General features: G+C 50.8%; 1 protein-coding gene across 1 annotated transcript in view; it reads left to right on the forward strand.

Annotated features, from left to right (window-relative positions):
* The first annotated feature begins 3,894 nt into the window (after window positions 1-3,894).
* The window catches only part of LOC150039531 (proto-oncogene tyrosine-protein kinase receptor Ret-like), a 30,063-nt gene continuing 15,229 nt past the window's right edge, over window positions 3,895-18,728 (forward strand). Inside the window, 10 exon segments of the mRNA XM_090327772.1 lie at window positions 3,895-3,967; window positions 4,940-5,203; window positions 6,366-6,653; window positions 8,934-9,175; window positions 10,100-10,295; window positions 10,518-10,717; window positions 13,215-13,473; window positions 15,448-15,573; window positions 16,333-16,443; window positions 17,534-17,653. Of these exon segments, the coding sequence (XP_090183898.1) occupies window positions 3,895-3,967; window positions 4,940-5,203; window positions 6,366-6,653; window positions 8,934-9,175; window positions 10,100-10,295; window positions 10,518-10,717; window positions 13,215-13,473; window positions 15,448-15,573; window positions 16,333-16,443; window positions 17,534-17,653 (1,879 nt within the window).

The following is an 18,728-nucleotide window of genomic DNA, read 5'->3' on the forward strand; positions in this document are numbered from 1 at the left end:
ACCTAGACCCTGACCTGGGTTTTAGGTCCCAAAACCAACACACACACACACACACACACACACACACACACACACACACACGAGTCTTCATGACAGAGATCACCTTCTATTATGAAACTGGGAAACTGAGTCCCAGAGTTGATCTTGCACACTCAGGGCCTGTCTTCCTAATGTCCTGTGTCACTGTGTCACCGTGTAGCCCTTTGAGGCGGGGCTAGGGGTCAGAGGGGCATATCTAAGTTTGGGGGAGTGACTGGGCATTGGTGGAGCTGGCACTCAAATCTGTGTCCTGTGCACCCAAACCCGCCTCCTGCTCGGAGAGGCATGGTACCCAGGACTTGACCAAGGACGCCTCCCTTTGCCAAGCCCCAGCTTCAGGGGCTCCCAGAAATAAGGGGTACACCTATACACCCACCCAACTGTGATTGCCCAGCTGCTACCAGTTTAATCACTTGCCTGACCTACTCTTCCTTCCCATTTCTAGGCAGAGGCAACTGCCTAATTGATTACAATTCATTTCTTCCCCAAGGGGATTAAGACCTTGCTGGGAAAGGAGTGGCCACCCACACAGCCTTCGTGTGGCCACATGCAGGGCCACCGACCCCCTTGGCTTTGGGGCTCTCTCTTTGGGGTCATGGCCTGCTGCACGGGGCACCTCAGTACAACAGAACCAAGGTGTCATTGGCTTCTGCCTCTAGACTGGGCAGCCATCTCTGGGCCTGGATGCTGTCCATGAACTCTTCAGCTCAAGGCCAGCACTCTGCTACTTGTACCACACTGTCACTTTTGGTTTTCTGGTGGTTAATTGGAGATAAGAGTCTAACAGACTTTCGTGTCCAGAGTGGCTTGGAACTGCAATCCTCAGAACTTAGCCTCCTGAGTAGCTAGGATTATAGCACCTGGCCTACCCAATGCCATCTTTAAAGCCTGTTTATAAACTGCTAGGAAACATCTGGCCTCATGGGCCTTTTTACCGGAAGTGAAAGATGCTGTGAGTGGTGACATTAGAACTGATTCTGGGACCCAAATCTCCATATCCTGACTTCTCTGTGATTATTACAGAGCAAAGAAGCCAGGTTTGATTCTGCTCTAGGTCCTGGTGCACTGTGTTTGGCGCAGCACAACGTATGTTAGCCTTTCTCTGCCTTGGTTTACCTCTCTGTGAAATCATGCCATCTCTACTGCTGAAGGTTATGTTCAATTAGTGGTTTGATGAGTGTGAGATACTTAAAATAATGTGGTAAAGCAGGTGCTGAGGTAGCTAGGATTCCAGGCATGACCACTGGTACCCGCTGAATCTGACATTTACTGGAGGCAGAGTTTCTGTTTTACAGGATATAGGGTGTCTTGGGGGTGGGTGGTCATAGTGGTTCTACAGTATGTGGATATTCACATACTGTGATCAGGCACAGCCCTGGAATCCTAGCTACTCAGGAGGCGGAGATCTGAGGTTTATGATTCAAAGCCAGCCTGGGCAGGAAAGTCCAGGAAACTCCAGAAAGCCCAAAGTGGAGCTGTGGCTCAAGTGGTGGAGTGCTAGCCTTGAGCACAAAAGCATCGGGACAGCACTCAGGCCCTGAGTTCAAGCTCCAGGACTGATAAAAATTTGTGATTTGTAACAGAGTCTTACCATGATCCATACTGTTTTGAGTTTTTCGTTTCGTTTTGTTATTGTTGCTTTTGGTGTGTTATTTTCCTCAAGTAAAAATTAGACTGCAATCTGGTGCAAAAACAGCCTGGGCCAGGTGAGCGTGAGGAAGGAGTATGGTGGGGCCTGGGTGGCAGCTGGCCACTGCTCCATTGCTAGGAAATCTTTTTCTGAGCTAGAAGTGAGTAGTTTTGCTCTAAACCTGGGGCCTGTGAGCTTAGTGCAGGCTGCTGGCTTCATCAGGAGAGAAAACACGCTCACATCTGGATGCCTAGCTTCTCAGAAGACTGAAATCTGAGGATCTGGATTCAAAGTCAGCCTGAGCAGGAAAGGCCTTGAGACTCTTATCTGCAGTTAACCAGCAAAAAAGCTGGAAGAGGAGCTATGGTTTCAGTAGCAGAGTGAGAAAAACAAAAAAAAAAACAAGCAAGAGCATGAAGCCTTGAATTCTAGCTCCCATGCTGGTGCATGCATGTACACACACACACACACACACACACACACACACACACACACACACACACAGAATCATCTGTTAAGGACTTCCTTCTGGGTCATAATAAAACTGTCATCTCCATCACTGGCCACTCATCGAGGGAGAAGTGGGGCCGACCCCATGAGTGATATACAGGCAGGCCTGCCTCTCACCTTGCTCTGGATGGCATCTAACTCTTACAGTCCTTGAGTGCACTGTGATGCAGAATTTCAAATCAGTGGTAGCAGGCCTTTGTGCTCTCCTCTTTTACCCCCCTACCATGGAGGCATATGTTTTTAACTAGAGGTGTCTGGGACATAAAGGAGGAGCTTTCCAATGATAGTGCCTGCTGGGACCACCTGGGACGTATTGTAAGTGTATTTAAGACTCTGGGTTGACAATTACCTTGCCCATAAATTCCTTCTGGGGCTCATGCAATCCTGTAAGGGCCTGGGCTGCTGCAAGGTGTGGGTAGGTGGGCAAAGCAAGAGAAACACTCTCCACGGGGGAGAAGGGGGTCTTTGTGCTATGGCCAACGTGACCCTTGGTTTTGCCTTTTGATTTTTTGTTGTTATTCTCTACTTTTTGTTTTTGTCCCTGTCCTGGTGCTTGAACTCAGGGGCTAGACACTGTCCCTGAGCTTCTTTTCAAGGCTAGAAATATTTACTGTGCTGTCCCTCTGCTTTTGTGCTTTAAGGCTAGCTCTCCACTATGTGAGCTCCACATCTGGCTTTTCTAAGTGGTTAACAGGAGATAACAGTCTCCTGGACTTTCCTGCCTAGGCTAGCTTCCAACCCATGATCCTCAGATCTCAGCCTCCTGAGTAGCTACGACTCCAGGTATGAACCACTAGCACTGCTTTACCCTCCTTGAACCACAGCTCCACTTCCAGCTTTTGGATGACTTATTGGAGATAAGAGTCTCAAGGAATTTCCTGCCTGGGTTGGTGTTGAACTTGCAGCCTCCTGTGTAGCTGGAGTGAGCCACCAGTTCCCCACCTGGAACAGTTCCCACACTGAGCTGGCATCCCTTGCACAGGTGCCATTGCTGGGCCCCCAGCCAGGGGAAGCTGATTCCATCCGAGAGGACCAGGGTTAAGGGCAAAGGACCCAAGTGACAAAAGATGGCAGAGCTATCATTGACAAGCAAGATCCCCCCTAGGGACAAACCTGTGATTGTCACTTCTCTGTGGAGGGTGGTGGTATGGATTTATTGTGAAGACAGTGTGTGGTGAGGAATTGGCTGGGCAGGTCCCTCCTTACCTGACATGGTACTTGGCCTGGCATCCCTACCTGTGCTCTCCCAGGGGCCACTGCTTCTCCGTGGGACAGAGAGCTCTTAGCCACTGCCTTATACCACAGGGGGCATGGAGCATGGGGTCCTGACTCAAAGTAGGTCCTAAGCAAGGTGACCCCAAGACGAATACTGGTATAAGGTGTGTGGCCAGGGCAGGTCCCTGGTCTCCCTGCAGCAGTACATCATGGGAGGGGACATGGCCATCAGGGCCCATGATGGCACAGTGTCCACCTCCCCCAAAGGATCCCAAGTCACTTCACAAAGACTATCTCTGGACCCCAGTTTGTGTGTGTGTGTGGACTCCTAGGGGGTCTCCTAGGAGAAAAAGTCCCAGCTGGGACACCTTATGTCAAATAGCCCAATGCCATCAGCTGTTACCCCCTGGGAACAGCCAGGGACAGGTTGATCCCATGGCCCTCAGAGATTGGCACAGCCCTGGGAGGTACCCGGTGGCCTTCCCAGGTCCAGCAACTCAATGCCCAAAGATGGCATGACTGAGTGCCACCTGAGGGTGGATGGTTCCCATCCTGGCCATCTGGGACCCTCAGGTGGGTGTCACAGGAGACAGGCCTGGCCTGGTCCTCCCTCCCCAGAGGCCCCCCAGGCTTCACAGCTTCTGAGCTCCCTGTAGCTGTCTGTCCCAATGTGATACTCAAGGTGCTTCTAAATCAGAGGTCCTGGCTCTGTCCCTCCATTCTCAAACTCTCTCGGACTTTTCTAGATGCTTCTAGATCCTTCCATAGAGGGTTCTTCTAGGGAAGGGGCTTTCCATGGATGTCATTTCCCCATCCTTGGGCTCCACCCAGGCTACCTTCTACCCATCGACCTCTGGTCCCCTCTCCAACATGGCTTTCCAGTCCAGCTGTCTGTGCAGTTTCCCTGGAGAGACACCCCATGCTTGGAACCCCAAAGATCTGTTTACTTTCTTCACCTCCATCAAATAAGCACCTGCTTATTTTCCACCACTACCTTCACCATCCCCCACCCCCACCCCAAGCCCTGGCAGCTCGTATGCAGCTCTTGGCAGGGAGGGAACTGACTGAGCCTAAGGGAATTAGGCCATGCCTCAGGGCTACCTGGCAGTTTTTTTTTTTAATGATTTTCAACTATTTACATATACCCCCTTTCTTAAATTAGTGGCTCCCATCTGTAATCCTAGCTATTCAAGAAGCTGAGGATTGCAGTTCGAAGCCATCTTGGGCAGGAAAGTCTGTGGAACTCTGTTGTGGGGCTTGAACTCAGCACCTGAGCACTGTCCCCAAGCTCTTTTGCTCTAGGCTAGTACTCTCTACCACTTTGAGCCACAGCACTTCTTCTGGTTTTCTGGTGGTTCATGGGAGATAAGAATCTCATGGACTTTGCTGCCTGGGCTGGCCTCGAATTAAAATCCTCAGATGTCAGCCTTCTGAGTAACTAGAATAACAGGCATGAGTCCTCTACACCGAGCTCAGAATTTTCAGTTCATGATGATTTGGTATTCAAAAAAGCCCTTGTCTCGCCCTCCTTCCCTGCCTCCCCAGCCCCTCTAGGCCTCTACTTCTCCAAAGATGCTTACTGGGAGCGGCTGTACCTGGACCAGCAGGCCGGCACACCCCTGCTCTATGTGCAAGCCCTTCGGGACACACCGGATGAGGTGCCCAGCTATCACCTGGGCAAGCATCTCTACGGGGCCTACCACGCACGGCTGCATGAGAATGACTGGATTCGGATCCAGGAAGACACTGGCCTTGTGTACCTCAACCAGAGCCTGGACCACAGCTTCTGGGAGAAACTCAGCGTCCGAAGTAAGGGGGTGACCAGGCCCACCACCACACCCCACCCTTATCTGCAGCCAGTGGGCATGAGAGTCAGAGGCCAGGGCACTGACTGCTTCTGTGTCCAGCCTAATGCAGGGAGCCGGGAGTTTTGGGGTGCTGGCAGCTTGGGAGCCAGCTGGAGCTGCTGTGAGTTGGGGATGGCCTGTGCATTCTGCAGCAGAGGCCATGTGTGGTGAAGTTGCCAGGTTGCGAGAGCAGGGTGGGCACATGGGCCTGGCCAAGCAGTGCCACAAGGAAGTGAAGCAGAGGAAGAGCCAGCTCAGCACAACCAGGGTTGCAGACGGAGCTGGAGCCCTGCTGGCTCTGTCCTTGCCACACATGCTGTCCTTCAGCCTTCAGTCCCTGCTCACAGGCAAGAAACCGGCATGTGCCCCTATTGCCCAAGATGGGGCATAATGATGGACAAATGTGTCTGCCAAATGCATCCAGGGCTCTGGAGTGCAGAGGATCCCAGGGCAGCTCCTCCGAGTCTAGCTTCCATCATGGCTTTGTCACCACAGTGGCTGTCACGTGCAATCCCAGCTGCTCAGGAGGCTGAGATCTGGGGATTGCATAGGAAAGTCTATGAGATTCTGTTCTCCAAATAATCACCCAAAAAAGCTGCAAGTGGAGTTGTGGCTCAAGTGATAGAGCAAAAGAGGCTCAGGGACAGAGGCCCGGCCCTGCGTTCAAGCCCTAGGGGACTGGCAATAAGAAAAAAAAGTCTTCCCAATGGCACCATGAGGCACTGGAGGCCCCATGTGGCCAGGGAGACTCCCCAGCCCCCCAACTTACTGAAGTTGCGGAGGTTTATCCCTGTGGCAGAACTTACTAGAAATCACTCCCCTGAATGCTTAGGTGTGTGACCAGCTCACCTGGGAGAGCTGCTGGTGGGCACAGAACAGACTGTGAACCCACCAGAGAAGCTGGCCACTCAGCAGGATGTGACAGGGACTCTGGGTGCAGTGCTGTGACACCTCACCACTGGGGGGCACATGTGCTGAGACCTGGCTGAGAAGAGGTGCACAAAGGGAGCACAGGGAGCTGGAAGGATGGGAGTGCTCACATCTTCTCCCCAGGCCCCAGCCCCAGACAGGTGTGGGTGCCACCCCCAGGGGTCTGCCTTCTTCTCTCCCTTCCGTCTGTGCAGATGGCGGCTTCCCTCTGCTTACAGTCTTCATCAAGATCTTTCTGTCATCCCTACCGGTGCGTGAAGGTGAGTGCCAGTGGCCAACCTGTGCCCGCGTGTACTTCTCCTTCATCAATGCCTCCTTCCCGCCTTGTAGTTCCCTCACAGCCCGGGAGCTCTGCTTCCCAGAGACAGGCCTCTCCTTCCGCATCCGGGAGAACAGGCCTTCTGGAACCTTCCACCAGTTCCGCCTGCTGCCTGTCCAGTTCCTGTGTCCCAACATCAGCGTGGCCTACAGGCTCCTGCAAGGTGAGTGTTGGCCCTACGTGTGCCTGCTGCCTGCCTAGTACAGCATTTAAGTGGGAGACATCCACTTTATTTTTCCCTGCTGTGTAATATTCCACATGCCTCTCTGAGGGCCTTTCACAGACCAAGTATGGTTGTAGGAACTAAGAATGCAAATGTGAACCGACAGGCTGGTATCTCCCCTACTTGACTTCCATTGCTCTGGGGGGTTAGAGCTCACTAACATGTCAAGGAAATCAAGTAGCTTCTAGAAGGAGTGAAGTGGGAAGAAAATACAGGAGGATGGGGCCTGGGGAGTGGTAAAGACTTGTCTCGGGTTGGATGGTAGGGCAGGTAAATTGGGGCCAAGTGGGCTTAGGCAGCCCTTTAGGGGGCACTGATGTAGGATCCTGTGTGGCTAGACAGCAGTGAGCTGCGATCAGAAATGTAGACTAAAAACAGGGAAATAGCCAGAAGCTTCCAGAGAGCCCTGAGTGAGCTGAGGTGAGACTAGAGGCCAAGAGGCACAAGGGGCAGAAGCTCAGGGTACTCTGACGGGTGGCCAGCCTAAAACCCGGGGCTCAGTGGAGTCCTTGAGGATGCAAGACAATGCACAAAACATGATGATGCATTCCCGATCTCATGCTGGGATGAGTCGCCATGGCATTCTCCTTCCCGGGTACTGGGTAGGTGACAATGAGTCTGATACTGGGCATGTGGGGAGGGGGAGGACTGCCCCCTCAGCTAACACAAATTCTCTTTTAAATAATTGTTTCTGTGTGCCAGTACAGGGACTTGAACTCAGGATCTGAGCATTGTCCCTTAGCTTTTTTGCTCAAGGCTAATGCTCTACTTCATGAGCCACAGCTTTTTAGTGCGTAATTGGAGATAAAAGTCTCAAAGACAGGGAGCATGGCCTAGTGATAGAGTGCTCACCTAGCCCTGGGTTCAATTCCTTGGTACCACATACACAAAGCTAGAAGTGGAGCTGGGACTCAAGTGGCAGAGTGCTCACCTTGAGAAAAAAAAAGTGTCCAAGGACAGTGCGCAGGTCCTGTGTTCAAGCCTTGGGGCTGGCAATAACAATAACAATAATAATAATAATAATAATAAATCTCAGCTGGGTGCTGTGGCTCACACTTGTAGTCCTTGCTACTCAGGAGGCTGAGATCTGAGGATCAAGGTTCAAAGCCAGCCCAAGCACAAAAGGACCTGAGACTCTGATCTCCAATTAACCTCTAGAAAATGGGGACTTGGCTCCAAGGGAGGGTGACAGCCTTGAGCTGAAGAGCTCAGGAACAGCGCCCAGGCCCAGAGTTCAAGCCCCACGGCCAACCAAAAAAAAAAATCTCACAAACATTTCCTGTCTTCACTGGCTTTGAACTGTGATCCTTCTATCTGAGCTTGCAGAGTAGCTAAGATTACAGGTGTGAGCCACAGCACCTAGCTAAACCATGCCTTTGTCACATTTTTCTTATTTTTTTTCTCTTTGGCCAGTCCTGGAACTTGAGTACTGTCCTTGACCTTTTCTCAAGGCTAACACTCTACCACTTGAGCTATAACACCATTTCCGGTTCTACTATATATGTGGTATCGAGGAATCAAACCCGGGTCTTCGTGCATGCTAGGCAAGCAGTCTATCACTAGGCCACATTCCCTGTCCCTGCCACATTTTTCTAAAATGAGCAAATCTTACTGCTGTAGTTTAAAATTTTGCTATTATTATTATTATTATTATTATTGTAGCTAACCAATGTCCAGCAGAGACACCAGTCTACACAAACCATGTCCCCTCCCTGATGGAGGGTGGAGGTTAGAAGTAGAGAGAGGAAGTGTCAGAGGGGAGGGAGATGGACTAGAATCTTCTGACTGCCTCATGGACATGAGTAGAAGCTACAGCCAGCAAAAAGCAAGAGGAAAACAAGCCGCAGATCTGGCATGGAGCAGAGCACTGGTGCTCACACCTTTAATATAACCCTAGCTACTCAGGAGGCTGAGAGTTGAGGATCGTGGTTCGAAGCCAGCTCTGGGCAGGAAAGTCTATGAGACTCCTATCTCCAATGAACCACCCAGAAAATGGCTCAAATGTGGCTCAAAATGGTCAAGTACTAGCCTTGAGCACAAAAGCTCAGGGATAGCACCCATGACCTGAGTTCAAATCCCACAACAGACAAAAACACACACACCTGATTTGGCTGTGAGGCCCCTTTCCTCTTCCCCATGGAAGCCAGGATGGGGGTGTGGAAGGCAGTGTGGCTTGTCCCTATGTACTGAGTACTGAGGGGTCTGCTCTGCTCGTGGCAGGTGAGAATCTGCCCTTCCAGTGCACGCCCGATAGCATGGAGGTGAGCACACGCTGGAGCCTGGACCGTGAGCAGCAGGAGAAGTACGAGCTGGTGGCCGAGTGTGTGGTACACAACGACACGTGGGAGGAGAAGGTCATGGTGCCCTTCCCTGTGACCGTCTATGACGAGGACGACTCGCCCCCCACCTTCCCCACGGGTGTGGATGCCACCAGTGCTGTGGTCGAGTTCAAGCGGAAAGAGGTGCCTGCCTGCTTGCCTGCCTGTCTCGACTCTGTGTGTGGGTCTCAAACTCAAAGCCTGAGTGTTCTCCTGGAACTTTTCTACTCAAGGCTGGTGCCATACCACTTGAACCACAGCTCCCAGCATTTTGCTGGTTCACTGGGGATAAGCATACCATAGACTTTTCTTCCTCCTGGCTTTGAATTGAGATCCTCAGATCTCAGACTCCCGAGTAGCCAAGATTGCAGATGTGAACAGGCTTTGCCTGCACCTTTACTCCCCAGTGTATTTGACCCTATGGCTGTGCCCTGGTCAGTTCATTCGCCTCTACCTGTCAGCAGCCATTGGGCCCAGCCTGTGGCTGCAGTGATCATGGCTGGGCACAGAATCTTTGCTCGCCTGTGCTGCTGCAGGCCTATGAAGAAGGACACCACAAGCTTCCATTGGAAGGCCTTTGAGGTGCACCAAGGAGGGGCTTAGAGGGAGATGCAAAGAACAGGAAGTCTGTACAGATGGGGTGAGACTGCCACCTGCTGGGAGTGAGGCTATACTGCAGCTGGTGGGCAAAATGGGAATGGAGAGCAGTGTGTGTGTGTGTGTGTGGGGGGGTGGTCGCCTACCTCCCTGGTGATCCTAGCTGTGGATTTGCTGGAGGGTGGAGGGTGGGGGCTGGAGGAAATCACAGCTGGGGGAAAAGACAGTCTGGGTCGGAAGTCATCGGGGGACAAACACTCTTTTGGCTTTGCTCAGAAGTCCTTTTTGCTGTCACTGGTGGCTCACACCTGTTATCCTAGCTTCTCAGGAGGCTCAGATCTGAGGATCATGGGTCGAGGCCAGGGAAGTTCATGAATCTCTTAATTTCCAATTAAGAGAGCCGTTGGGCTCCAGTGGTAGAATGCCAGCTTTGAGGTCACGTGAGCCTGACCCACATCCTTGCGTTCACAGGGCACCGTGCTGGCCACCCTGCGTGTGTTTGACGCTGATGTGGTGCCAGCATCCGGGGAAATGGTGTGGCGATACACAAGCCTTCTGCTTACCGGGGACCCCTGGGTCCAGCAGACCTTCCATGTGGAGCACTCACCCAACGAGACCTTGGCCCAGACCAACAACAGCTTTGTGAGGGCAACCCTACACGACTACAGTATGCACCGTTGGGGTGGTGTCTTCCGACAATGTCCTGTGTGATCACACACACACACACACACACACACACACATCATTCATTCTTACAGCGGGCTGAGTGCTGTTAATGTCGGCACATGTGTCTGTGGGGTTGTGTGTCTGGGGCTGTGGCATGGGCGGGGGAAGAGGTCAATCCTGGACCACAGGGACTTGGTGAGCATCTGTTGTCCTGTCCCCACAGAGCTAGTTCTTAAGCGGACCCTCCCCATGTCAGAGAGCCGAGTCCTGCAATTGGCTGTGCTGGTCAATGACTCTGACTTCCTGGGCCCCGGCTCAGGGGTCGTCATCCTCCATTTCAATGTCTCTGTGCTGCCCGTCAGCCTGCACCTGCCCAGCTCCTACTCCTTCTCCATGAGCAGGAGGGCTCATCGTTTTGCTCAGGTGAGTCCTGATCCTGCTGCATGCCTGGGCCCCAAGGCCTCCAGTGGAGGACCCCTCCATTTGGCAGATTGCAGGCAGAGCTTGTAGTGGGAGGTGAGCCGATGCTCCTGTATTAGCCCACAACATACAGAACAGCCCAGGCATAGCCAAGGACACAGGGACAGGGAGGCGTGGCCAGCGGGCCACTCCTACAAAGGGTACACTCTCCCTTGGGAGAGCAACCAGCCCCTCTGAGCTCCTTGGCCTTCCCACTGGATTCTTTACAAGACTTTTTTTTTTCTTAGGTAAGAGAAATGTGGGGCTGGGCATCCGTGGCTCCCACCTATAATACTAGGAGCTGAGATCTGAGGACCACCATTCAAAGCCAACCCCAGGTAGGAAAGTCCACGAGACTCATAGATCCATATACCACTCAAGAACTAGAAGTGAAGCTGTGGTTCAAAGTAATGGAGCACTAGCCTTGAGCAGAAGAGCTCGACAGTACCCAGGCTTGGGCTCTGAGTTCAAGCCCCACGACTGATACAAAAGCAAAAATAACGCTGGGTGAATCAACAAATTCCTACTTAGACATATATTCTTGTTTAGATTTTTAGGTGAAAAAGTTTATTCTCAGAGCCATTGTTCTTGGGTGACTCTTAATTTGGATAAAAGTAAATCTTCACTGATAAGAATTTGTGGGTATATAACACATCATGGGTAACTGTGGCTCCCTCTAGTGGAGAATGTGAGCTCTCCCAGTTTTACAGTTTTAAATTTATTTGCTTGAGAACTTGTTTATTCATTTGTTGGTGGTTAGAGATAAGTCTCAGGGACTTTCCTGCCCAGACTGGCTTTGAACTGTAATCCTTAGCTCTTAGTCTCCTGATAAGATACAGGCATGAGACACCAGCGCCTGATTAATGTCTTTTTATTTGTCTTTATAATATAGTGCTTAAAAATGAAACAAAGGGTTGGGGATATAGCTCAGTGGTAGCGCTTACCTAAGTAATTAAACCCTTAGTTTCTTTTTCTTTTTCTTTCTTTTTTTTCTGTTGCTTGTGGGGCTTGAACTCTGGGCCTGAGTGCTGTCCTTGAGCTCTTGAGATCAAGACTAGCACTCTACCACTTGAGCCACTGCTCCAGCTCCATTTTTCTGGTGGTTCATTGGAGATAAAAATCTCATGGACTTACAAGTCCTCAGATCTCACCCCCCTGTTTCACTAGGATTACAGGTGTGAGCCACTGGTGCCCGGCTAAACCCTTGGCTTCATCCCCTGTGCTGCTATATTAAATAAACAAGTGGAGAAACAACTCATAAAAGATAATGAAAGGATATAGCTCAGTGGCAGAACATTGGCATAGTATGTACAAGGTCTTGAGTTTATGTCCCAGCACCACCAAAGAGTTTGACCACAGCAACACTAATGTATTAATGCTGTGCACCGATGGCTCATGCCTATAATCCTAGCTACTCAGGAGACTGAGATCCGGAGGTTTGTAATTTGAAATCAACCACATAAATATAAAGAAATAAATTCCTTGAGAGTCCCAGTCTAATTAACCAGCAAAAAAAACAAGGCTGGAGGTGTTATTCAAGTGGTAAAGTGCCAGGAATGAGCAAACAAAGCCCCAAAAGAAAGTGAGGAAAGGGTAAGAATTCATTAATGTTGAGCATTCCACCATTACTCTTCTTGATTGTTTTCCTTACTTTGCTTTCTGAATTTCTTTGCAATTTCAACAGGTATAACTTTACAGATTGAGTCATGGGGATATAATTCTTATTGGAGATAAGAGTCTTAACAGCTGGTCCTTCCCTGCTTGGCTTCAACTTTCAATCCTCAGATCTCAGACTCCTGAGTAGCTAGGATTACAAGCCACTGGCTCTGTTTCTGAGTATTTGCTCAAGGCTAGTACTCTCCCACTTGAGCCACAGCTCCACATCAAGCTTTCTAACTTGGGTTGAGAGCCTCACAGACTTTATTGTCTGGGCTGACATTAAACCACTATCCTCAGATTTCCTGAGTAACTGAACACAGACATGAGTCACAAGTGTTTGGCAAGCAATTGGCTTTTAACTATGGAATGGCAACTCTTAACTCTAGTGAGCAAGTGGACTGGAAGTCCAACAAGACCAGCTTGAGGACAGGACATTGCCAGAGGAAGAGGTGTTTTGATCCCCAAGTGCCCCTCTAAAAAGCCCCTGGGGAAGTGGAGCTGTGGCTCTAACTTAGAAGAAAAAGCTAAGGGACAGAGCCCAGGCTCTGAGTTCAAGTCCCAGCACATATGCATGCACACACACACACACACACAGCCCCTGGCTGAGGCACAGGTGGTTGGAGACAGTGGCCTAGGCAACTCTGGTCAGCAGGACTGGGCAAGGGGGTGGGGTGGAGCCCCAAAAGAGCTGCCATCTCCAGACCAAGTTGGGGTGTGGGTGGGGACAGCCCAACAGCTGTTGGGGAGCTTCTCCAACCACTGGCTAAGAAATGGTTGGTCGGTACCCCCCTTTCCACCTCAGATCGGGAAAGTCTGCGTGGAAAACTGCCAGGAGTTCAGCGGTATCCAGGTCCAGTACAGGCTCCAGGCCTCCAACACCAACTGCAGTGGCCTGGACATGATCACCTCCACTGAGGGCGCCTTGGGGATGCTGTTTGTGAATGACACCGAGGCACTGAGACTGCCTGAGTGTGGGGAGCTCCAGTACACCGTGGTGGCCACTGACCGCCACACCCGCAAGCAGGCACAGGCTTTGCTCATCGTTGCGGTACAGGGGACCTGTGAGTTCTGGGTGTCACAGAGGCATTCTGCCCCCCACCCCCCACCACATCCACCCAAAGCCTGGCTGCTTCCACAAGTGGGAAGAGCAGTGCCTACAACACGGCCCTGTTGGAAAGATGGCAGCATGAGGGAGCCCTTTGCCAGACAGCCCCACTCCTTATTAGTGCAGGCAATGGTCCTTACACACATCGGCTCTGGAGGCTGCCACCTGAAACTGGAGCCTCTAGCTGCACTGTGGTGATTCATGTCTGTAATTCTAGCTGCTCAGGAGGTTGAGAACTGAAGAGGTCTGAAGCCAGTCTGGATAGGAAAAACTGAGACTTATTTCCATTTAACCATCAACCAGGCTGGGAGTTTGGCCTAGTGGTAGAGTGCTTGCCTAGCATGCACAAAGATCCAGGTTCAACTCCTCAGACCACATACACAGAAAAAGCCAGAAGTGGTGCTGTGGCTTAAGTGGTAGAGCACTAGCCTTGAGAAATCCCAAGAACGGTGCTCAGGCCCTGAGCTCAAGCCCCAGGACTGGCAAAAACAAGAAAAAACAAAAAACCCACCACCCGGTCAGACATGGAGATGTGTGATAGTGCACTGGCCTTGCGTGAGAAAGCTCAGGGCAGTGCCCAAGCCCTAAGTTCAAGATCCAAGGTGAGTATATACACACACACACACAAACACAAACATACAAACACACACAATCGAGGGCCTCTGGCTCAATTTGAATTTCAAATAAAAGAGAAGCAGCTTGTTGGCATAGGCTGAGTATTCTTTTGGGGGGGCACTTTTTTTTCTTTATTAACGTTGATTTTTACATCATATTTTAAATGACAGGTTTAACAAATGAGTGTTCAAGAAGGGAATCTCTATTTAAAATCACTGGGACTTAGTATTTAGAACTTAATCAAAGTTAGGCTAAGGGTTTGTATGTCAAAGAAACATATTAATTTTAGAAAATAAAACATTATCGGGCCGGAAGTTTGGCCTAGTGGTTAAAGTGCTTGCCTAGCATGCACGAAGACCCAGGTTCGATTCCTCGGTACCACATACATAGAGAAAAGCTAGAAGTGGTGCTGAGGCTCAAGTGGTAGAGCTCTAGCCTTGAGAAAGTCCAAGGACAGTGCTCAGGCCCTGAGCTCAAGCCCAGGACTGGCAAAAAAAAAAAAAAAAGAAAAAGAAAATAAAACATTATGTCTATAGAGTCATAGGTTTTTATATCTATACAGTTATGTTTATATTTCTATTACCATGTCTGTAGCATTGGATATGCAGATATTGAGTCCTCACTCTTGTACTCTTTGCTGAGTATTTTTAAATCAGCAAATCCAAACTCTTTGAGATCTTCCAAACCCTGAAATTTTCCAGATGACACCTAAGTGGAAAATTCCAGCCTTTGCAGCAAGTCACAGTCAAAATGCAAATGCAGGAATTTGGGCAAGGACAGTTCACACCCAGAATCCTGGCTGCGCAGGAGGCCGAGATCTGAGGATGGAGGTTTAAAGCCAGCTCCTACTGACAAATCTGAGAGACTCTTATCTCCAGCTAACCAGCAAAACACTAGAAGTGGGGCTGTGGCTCAAATGCTAGAGTGCTAACTTTGAATGATAAAGCTCAAAGACAGTACCCGGTCCCTGAGTTCAAGCCCCAGAACTGACCAAAGAAAGAAAGAAAGAAAAAAGAATACTTAATGTTAAGGACAAACATACAGATGTTCAAATGTGCACAGAACAGGTGTTCATTACATATCTAAAACTCGGGGTGCAAAAGACCCTATTATATGTCTTTCCCTGAACCTGGTCACTATCCCTGTCTTTTCCTATGCCCCTGACACCCCATCCTGAAGCCAATATTCTCATCACCCCTAAACTTCCCTGGGCTTAGCCTTTTAGGGGTAATGTGGCTGCAGCATCTCCATCTCTGGATGCTGAGCCCAGAGTGGCATCTTGTAACTGTGACCTCTGTTTGTCTGTTCTCCCCAGATGTAACTGAGGAGGTGGGGTGTCCACTGTCCTGTGCTGTCAGCAAGAGGCGATCTGAGTGTGAGGAGTGTGGTGGCCTGGGTTCTCCAACAGGCAGATGTGAATGGAGGCAGGGAGATGGGAAAGGTAAGGCCCAGGGACCCCAGGGAGGCCATCGCTGGTGGCCAGTAGTGGGGGGAGGGGAATGGCCAGTGGACCCCCCTGGCCCCTGTGACACCCCTTCCTATCCTGTTCCCTAGGACTTTATCGGTCCTGGGGCTCTAATACCAACAAAGGGGGAACGTGCAGGGTCCAGGGGGCCAATGCTATCTTTGGAACTAGAGGTACCCTTGGCTGGATTCACTGCGGGCTTTCAAAGGTCCAGGCCAAAGTTGGAATATATGGAAGACCAAGTGGTTTTTCCAGAAGTTTCTAGGCCAGGGTCCACGTGCAGCTTTGGTTGTGGATTTATTTGTTTATGTTTCAGTACCAGTGCTGGGAATTGAACTCTGGGCCTAAGTATTGTCCCTTAGCTCATGGACTTTCTTGCCCAGGGTTGGCTTCAAAGCACGATCTTGAGATCTCAGCCTCCTGAGTAGTTAGGATGACAGGCGTGAGCTGCCAGTGCCTGGCCGGAGGTTTAGCTTTGACAGTTCCAGCCTCCCCTGGCTTCCCTGATGGAAGACTGTTGGTATCCTTAGCACCGGCAGTCCCTCCAGCTCTGGGGACCCATGTCCCCAACATTCCTCGAAGATTCATCATCCCCTGCTGGCCAGGATTTATGTGTTAAGTCCCTGCTTCCATGTTTTCCCTCAGGGGAGCAGGGCTGGCAGCAGAGGGCCAGCGTGACCAGATCAAGGCAGGTCCATGTGGGGGGGGAACAGCCTCATGTGTTTTGTCCCATAGGGATCACCAGGAATTTCTCTACCTGCTCCCCCAACACTAGGACCTGCCCTGACGGCCACTGCGATGCTGTGGAGATCAAGGACCTGAACATCTGCCCCCAGGACTGCCTCCGTAAGCATCCCGCCCCACACTGTGTGCCATCTGTGAGCGGGGCCAGACATGGCAGTCATGACCACCGTGCCTGGACATAGCCAGAGGAGCCGCATACATTGTTGTATGGCATAAATGAGGCTTGGGTCTGACTCAGAGGCAGAAGACTGAGAGTGCATGATGAGCTAGGCCTATCGTCTTTATTTTTCATTTTTGTTATTTTGCTGGTTGTGGGGCTTGAACTCTGAGCCTGGGCGCTGTCCCTGAGCTTTTGTGCTCAAGGCTAGTGTTCTGCTACTTTGAACCACAGCTCCACTTTCTGTTTTCTGGTAATTAAGAGATAAGAGTCTCATGGACTTTCTTACCCAGACCGGCTTTGACCCAGCCTCCTTCAGATCTCAGCCTACTAAGTAGCTAGCATTATAGATGTGAGCCACTGATACCCAGTGGGACCTCTAAATCTTGGTTACTTAGAAGGCTGATATCTGAGTTTCATAGTTTGAAACCAACCTCGGAAGGAAAATCCATGGGACTCTTATCTCCAGCTAACCAACAAAAAAGCCAAAAGTGGTGGTGTGGCTCAAGTGGTTAAAAAAAAAAAAAAGCTAAGTTAAGAGACAGTGCCTCACCCTGAGTTCAAGCCCCAGTATAGCGCGCGCGCGCGCGCGCTCTCTCTCTCTCTCTCTCTCTCTCTCTCTCTCTCTCTCTCTCTCTCTCTCTCTCTCTCTCTCTCTCACTATGGCAGTTCCCTGAGTTTATTGGAAAGTGGGTCTGTGCCTGCAATGGTATTGCCTGGTAGCCTGCCCTCTGCAGTGTCTGCAGGGCCTGTGTCCACTGGCATGCCCTGAACTGAGCCCCCTCCCTGTCCCATCACCCCTCTCTGCCCCCCCTAAACCACTTGTACTCTCTTCTGGACAATCCCCTCTCCAGCTGAGGAACCAGCGTGGGGGGAATTGCAATGACCTCTGGGCAGGGCTGTGGACATGGCTGCCTTCCCTGGGTCCAGTGGCCAGTGCCAGGTGAGGTGGGCGCTCACCTCCTGGCACCATGGCCCTTGCAGTCTAGGGGTCCTGGGTCGTCAGCTGCTGAGCATGCTCTTATCTGTTTTCAGGGGGCAGTATTGTTGGGGGACACGAGCCAGGTAAGAGGCGAGGGATTAAAGCTGGCTATGGCATCTGCAACTGCTTCCCAGAAGAGAAAAAATGCTTCTGTGAGCCCGAGGACCGCCAAGGTGAGTGGGGAGTGGTGGCAGGTACCAGCTCTGGCCCTCCCCAGGTGCCAGGGAGGTGTGCAGCTATAGGTAAAGGCCCAGGAAGGGAGCAGCAAGGAGGAGGTTCTCTTCCTCCAGATCCCATTTCCCCATTGGTGCAGCCCCAGGAGAGGGGTGGAGCCTACAGAGTAACTTCTGATCTAAATTCTCAAAGTTGAAGAGGCCAAGAGCCAGGCACTGGTGGCTTACACCTGTAACCCTAGCTACTCAGGAGACTGAGTGAGATAGGAGGATCATGATTCAAAGACAGTTTGGAAGACATTTGCCAAGATGGGACTTATTGCCAAATAGCCAGCAAAATGTGGGGAATGGAGGTATGGCTCAAGTGGTAGAACTCCACCCTTGAGCAACATAAACCAAGCAAGAGCCCAAGATTATGAGTTCAAACCACATATGCACATGGAGAAACACACAGAAACACACACACACACACACACACACACACACACACACACACACACCCCACACACACACAAGAATTGCTTATGGGACAACTATGTGAAACTAAAAATTTTAAAAGATAAAGAATTGGCTAGGAAAGTGTTCTTTCCTTCAGAAAACATGTCGTTAGTCAGACTGTCCTTGTGCCAGGACCTTGCTGATCCCAGTACATCATCTGGGGACCCCATCTTTTCTGCCAGAGCACCAACAGTGTATGGGGTAGGAAGCAAAGGTGCCACACTAGGGGGTACTTTCTGGCCCATGTCCAGGGGCCCTCTCTTGGTATCTGAGTTATCCATTAGATCCTTTATTCCTCTCCTCCTACCTGCTTATGGAGACATTTCTAGATATTTGAGACAGAGGAAAGCCCTGCCCTCCTCCCCCAGCCCCACTGCCAGCCCTCTAGAAGCAGCTGATGGTACCCTGCTTTGCTGTGGGACCCCTCTGGGCTCCCCAACCTTGCTGGACTTGTTTCCATCACTAGAGGGCACTAAGCGAGCTGTGTAGGGTAGAATGCACACAGCATCTACACCCAGTAGGTGGAACGTGGTGGGCCCTCGGTGGGCGTGTGCCAGGCTCTTGAGGCTCACCACAT

Source organism: Megascapheus bottae, unplaced genomic scaffold (assembly GCF_031878675.1).
Source record: "Megascapheus bottae isolate mThoBot1 unplaced genomic scaffold, mThoBot2.hap1 HAP1_SCAFFOLD_138, whole genome shotgun sequence".
Taxonomy (NCBI): domain Eukaryota; kingdom Metazoa; phylum Chordata; class Mammalia; order Rodentia; family Geomyidae; genus Megascapheus; species Megascapheus bottae.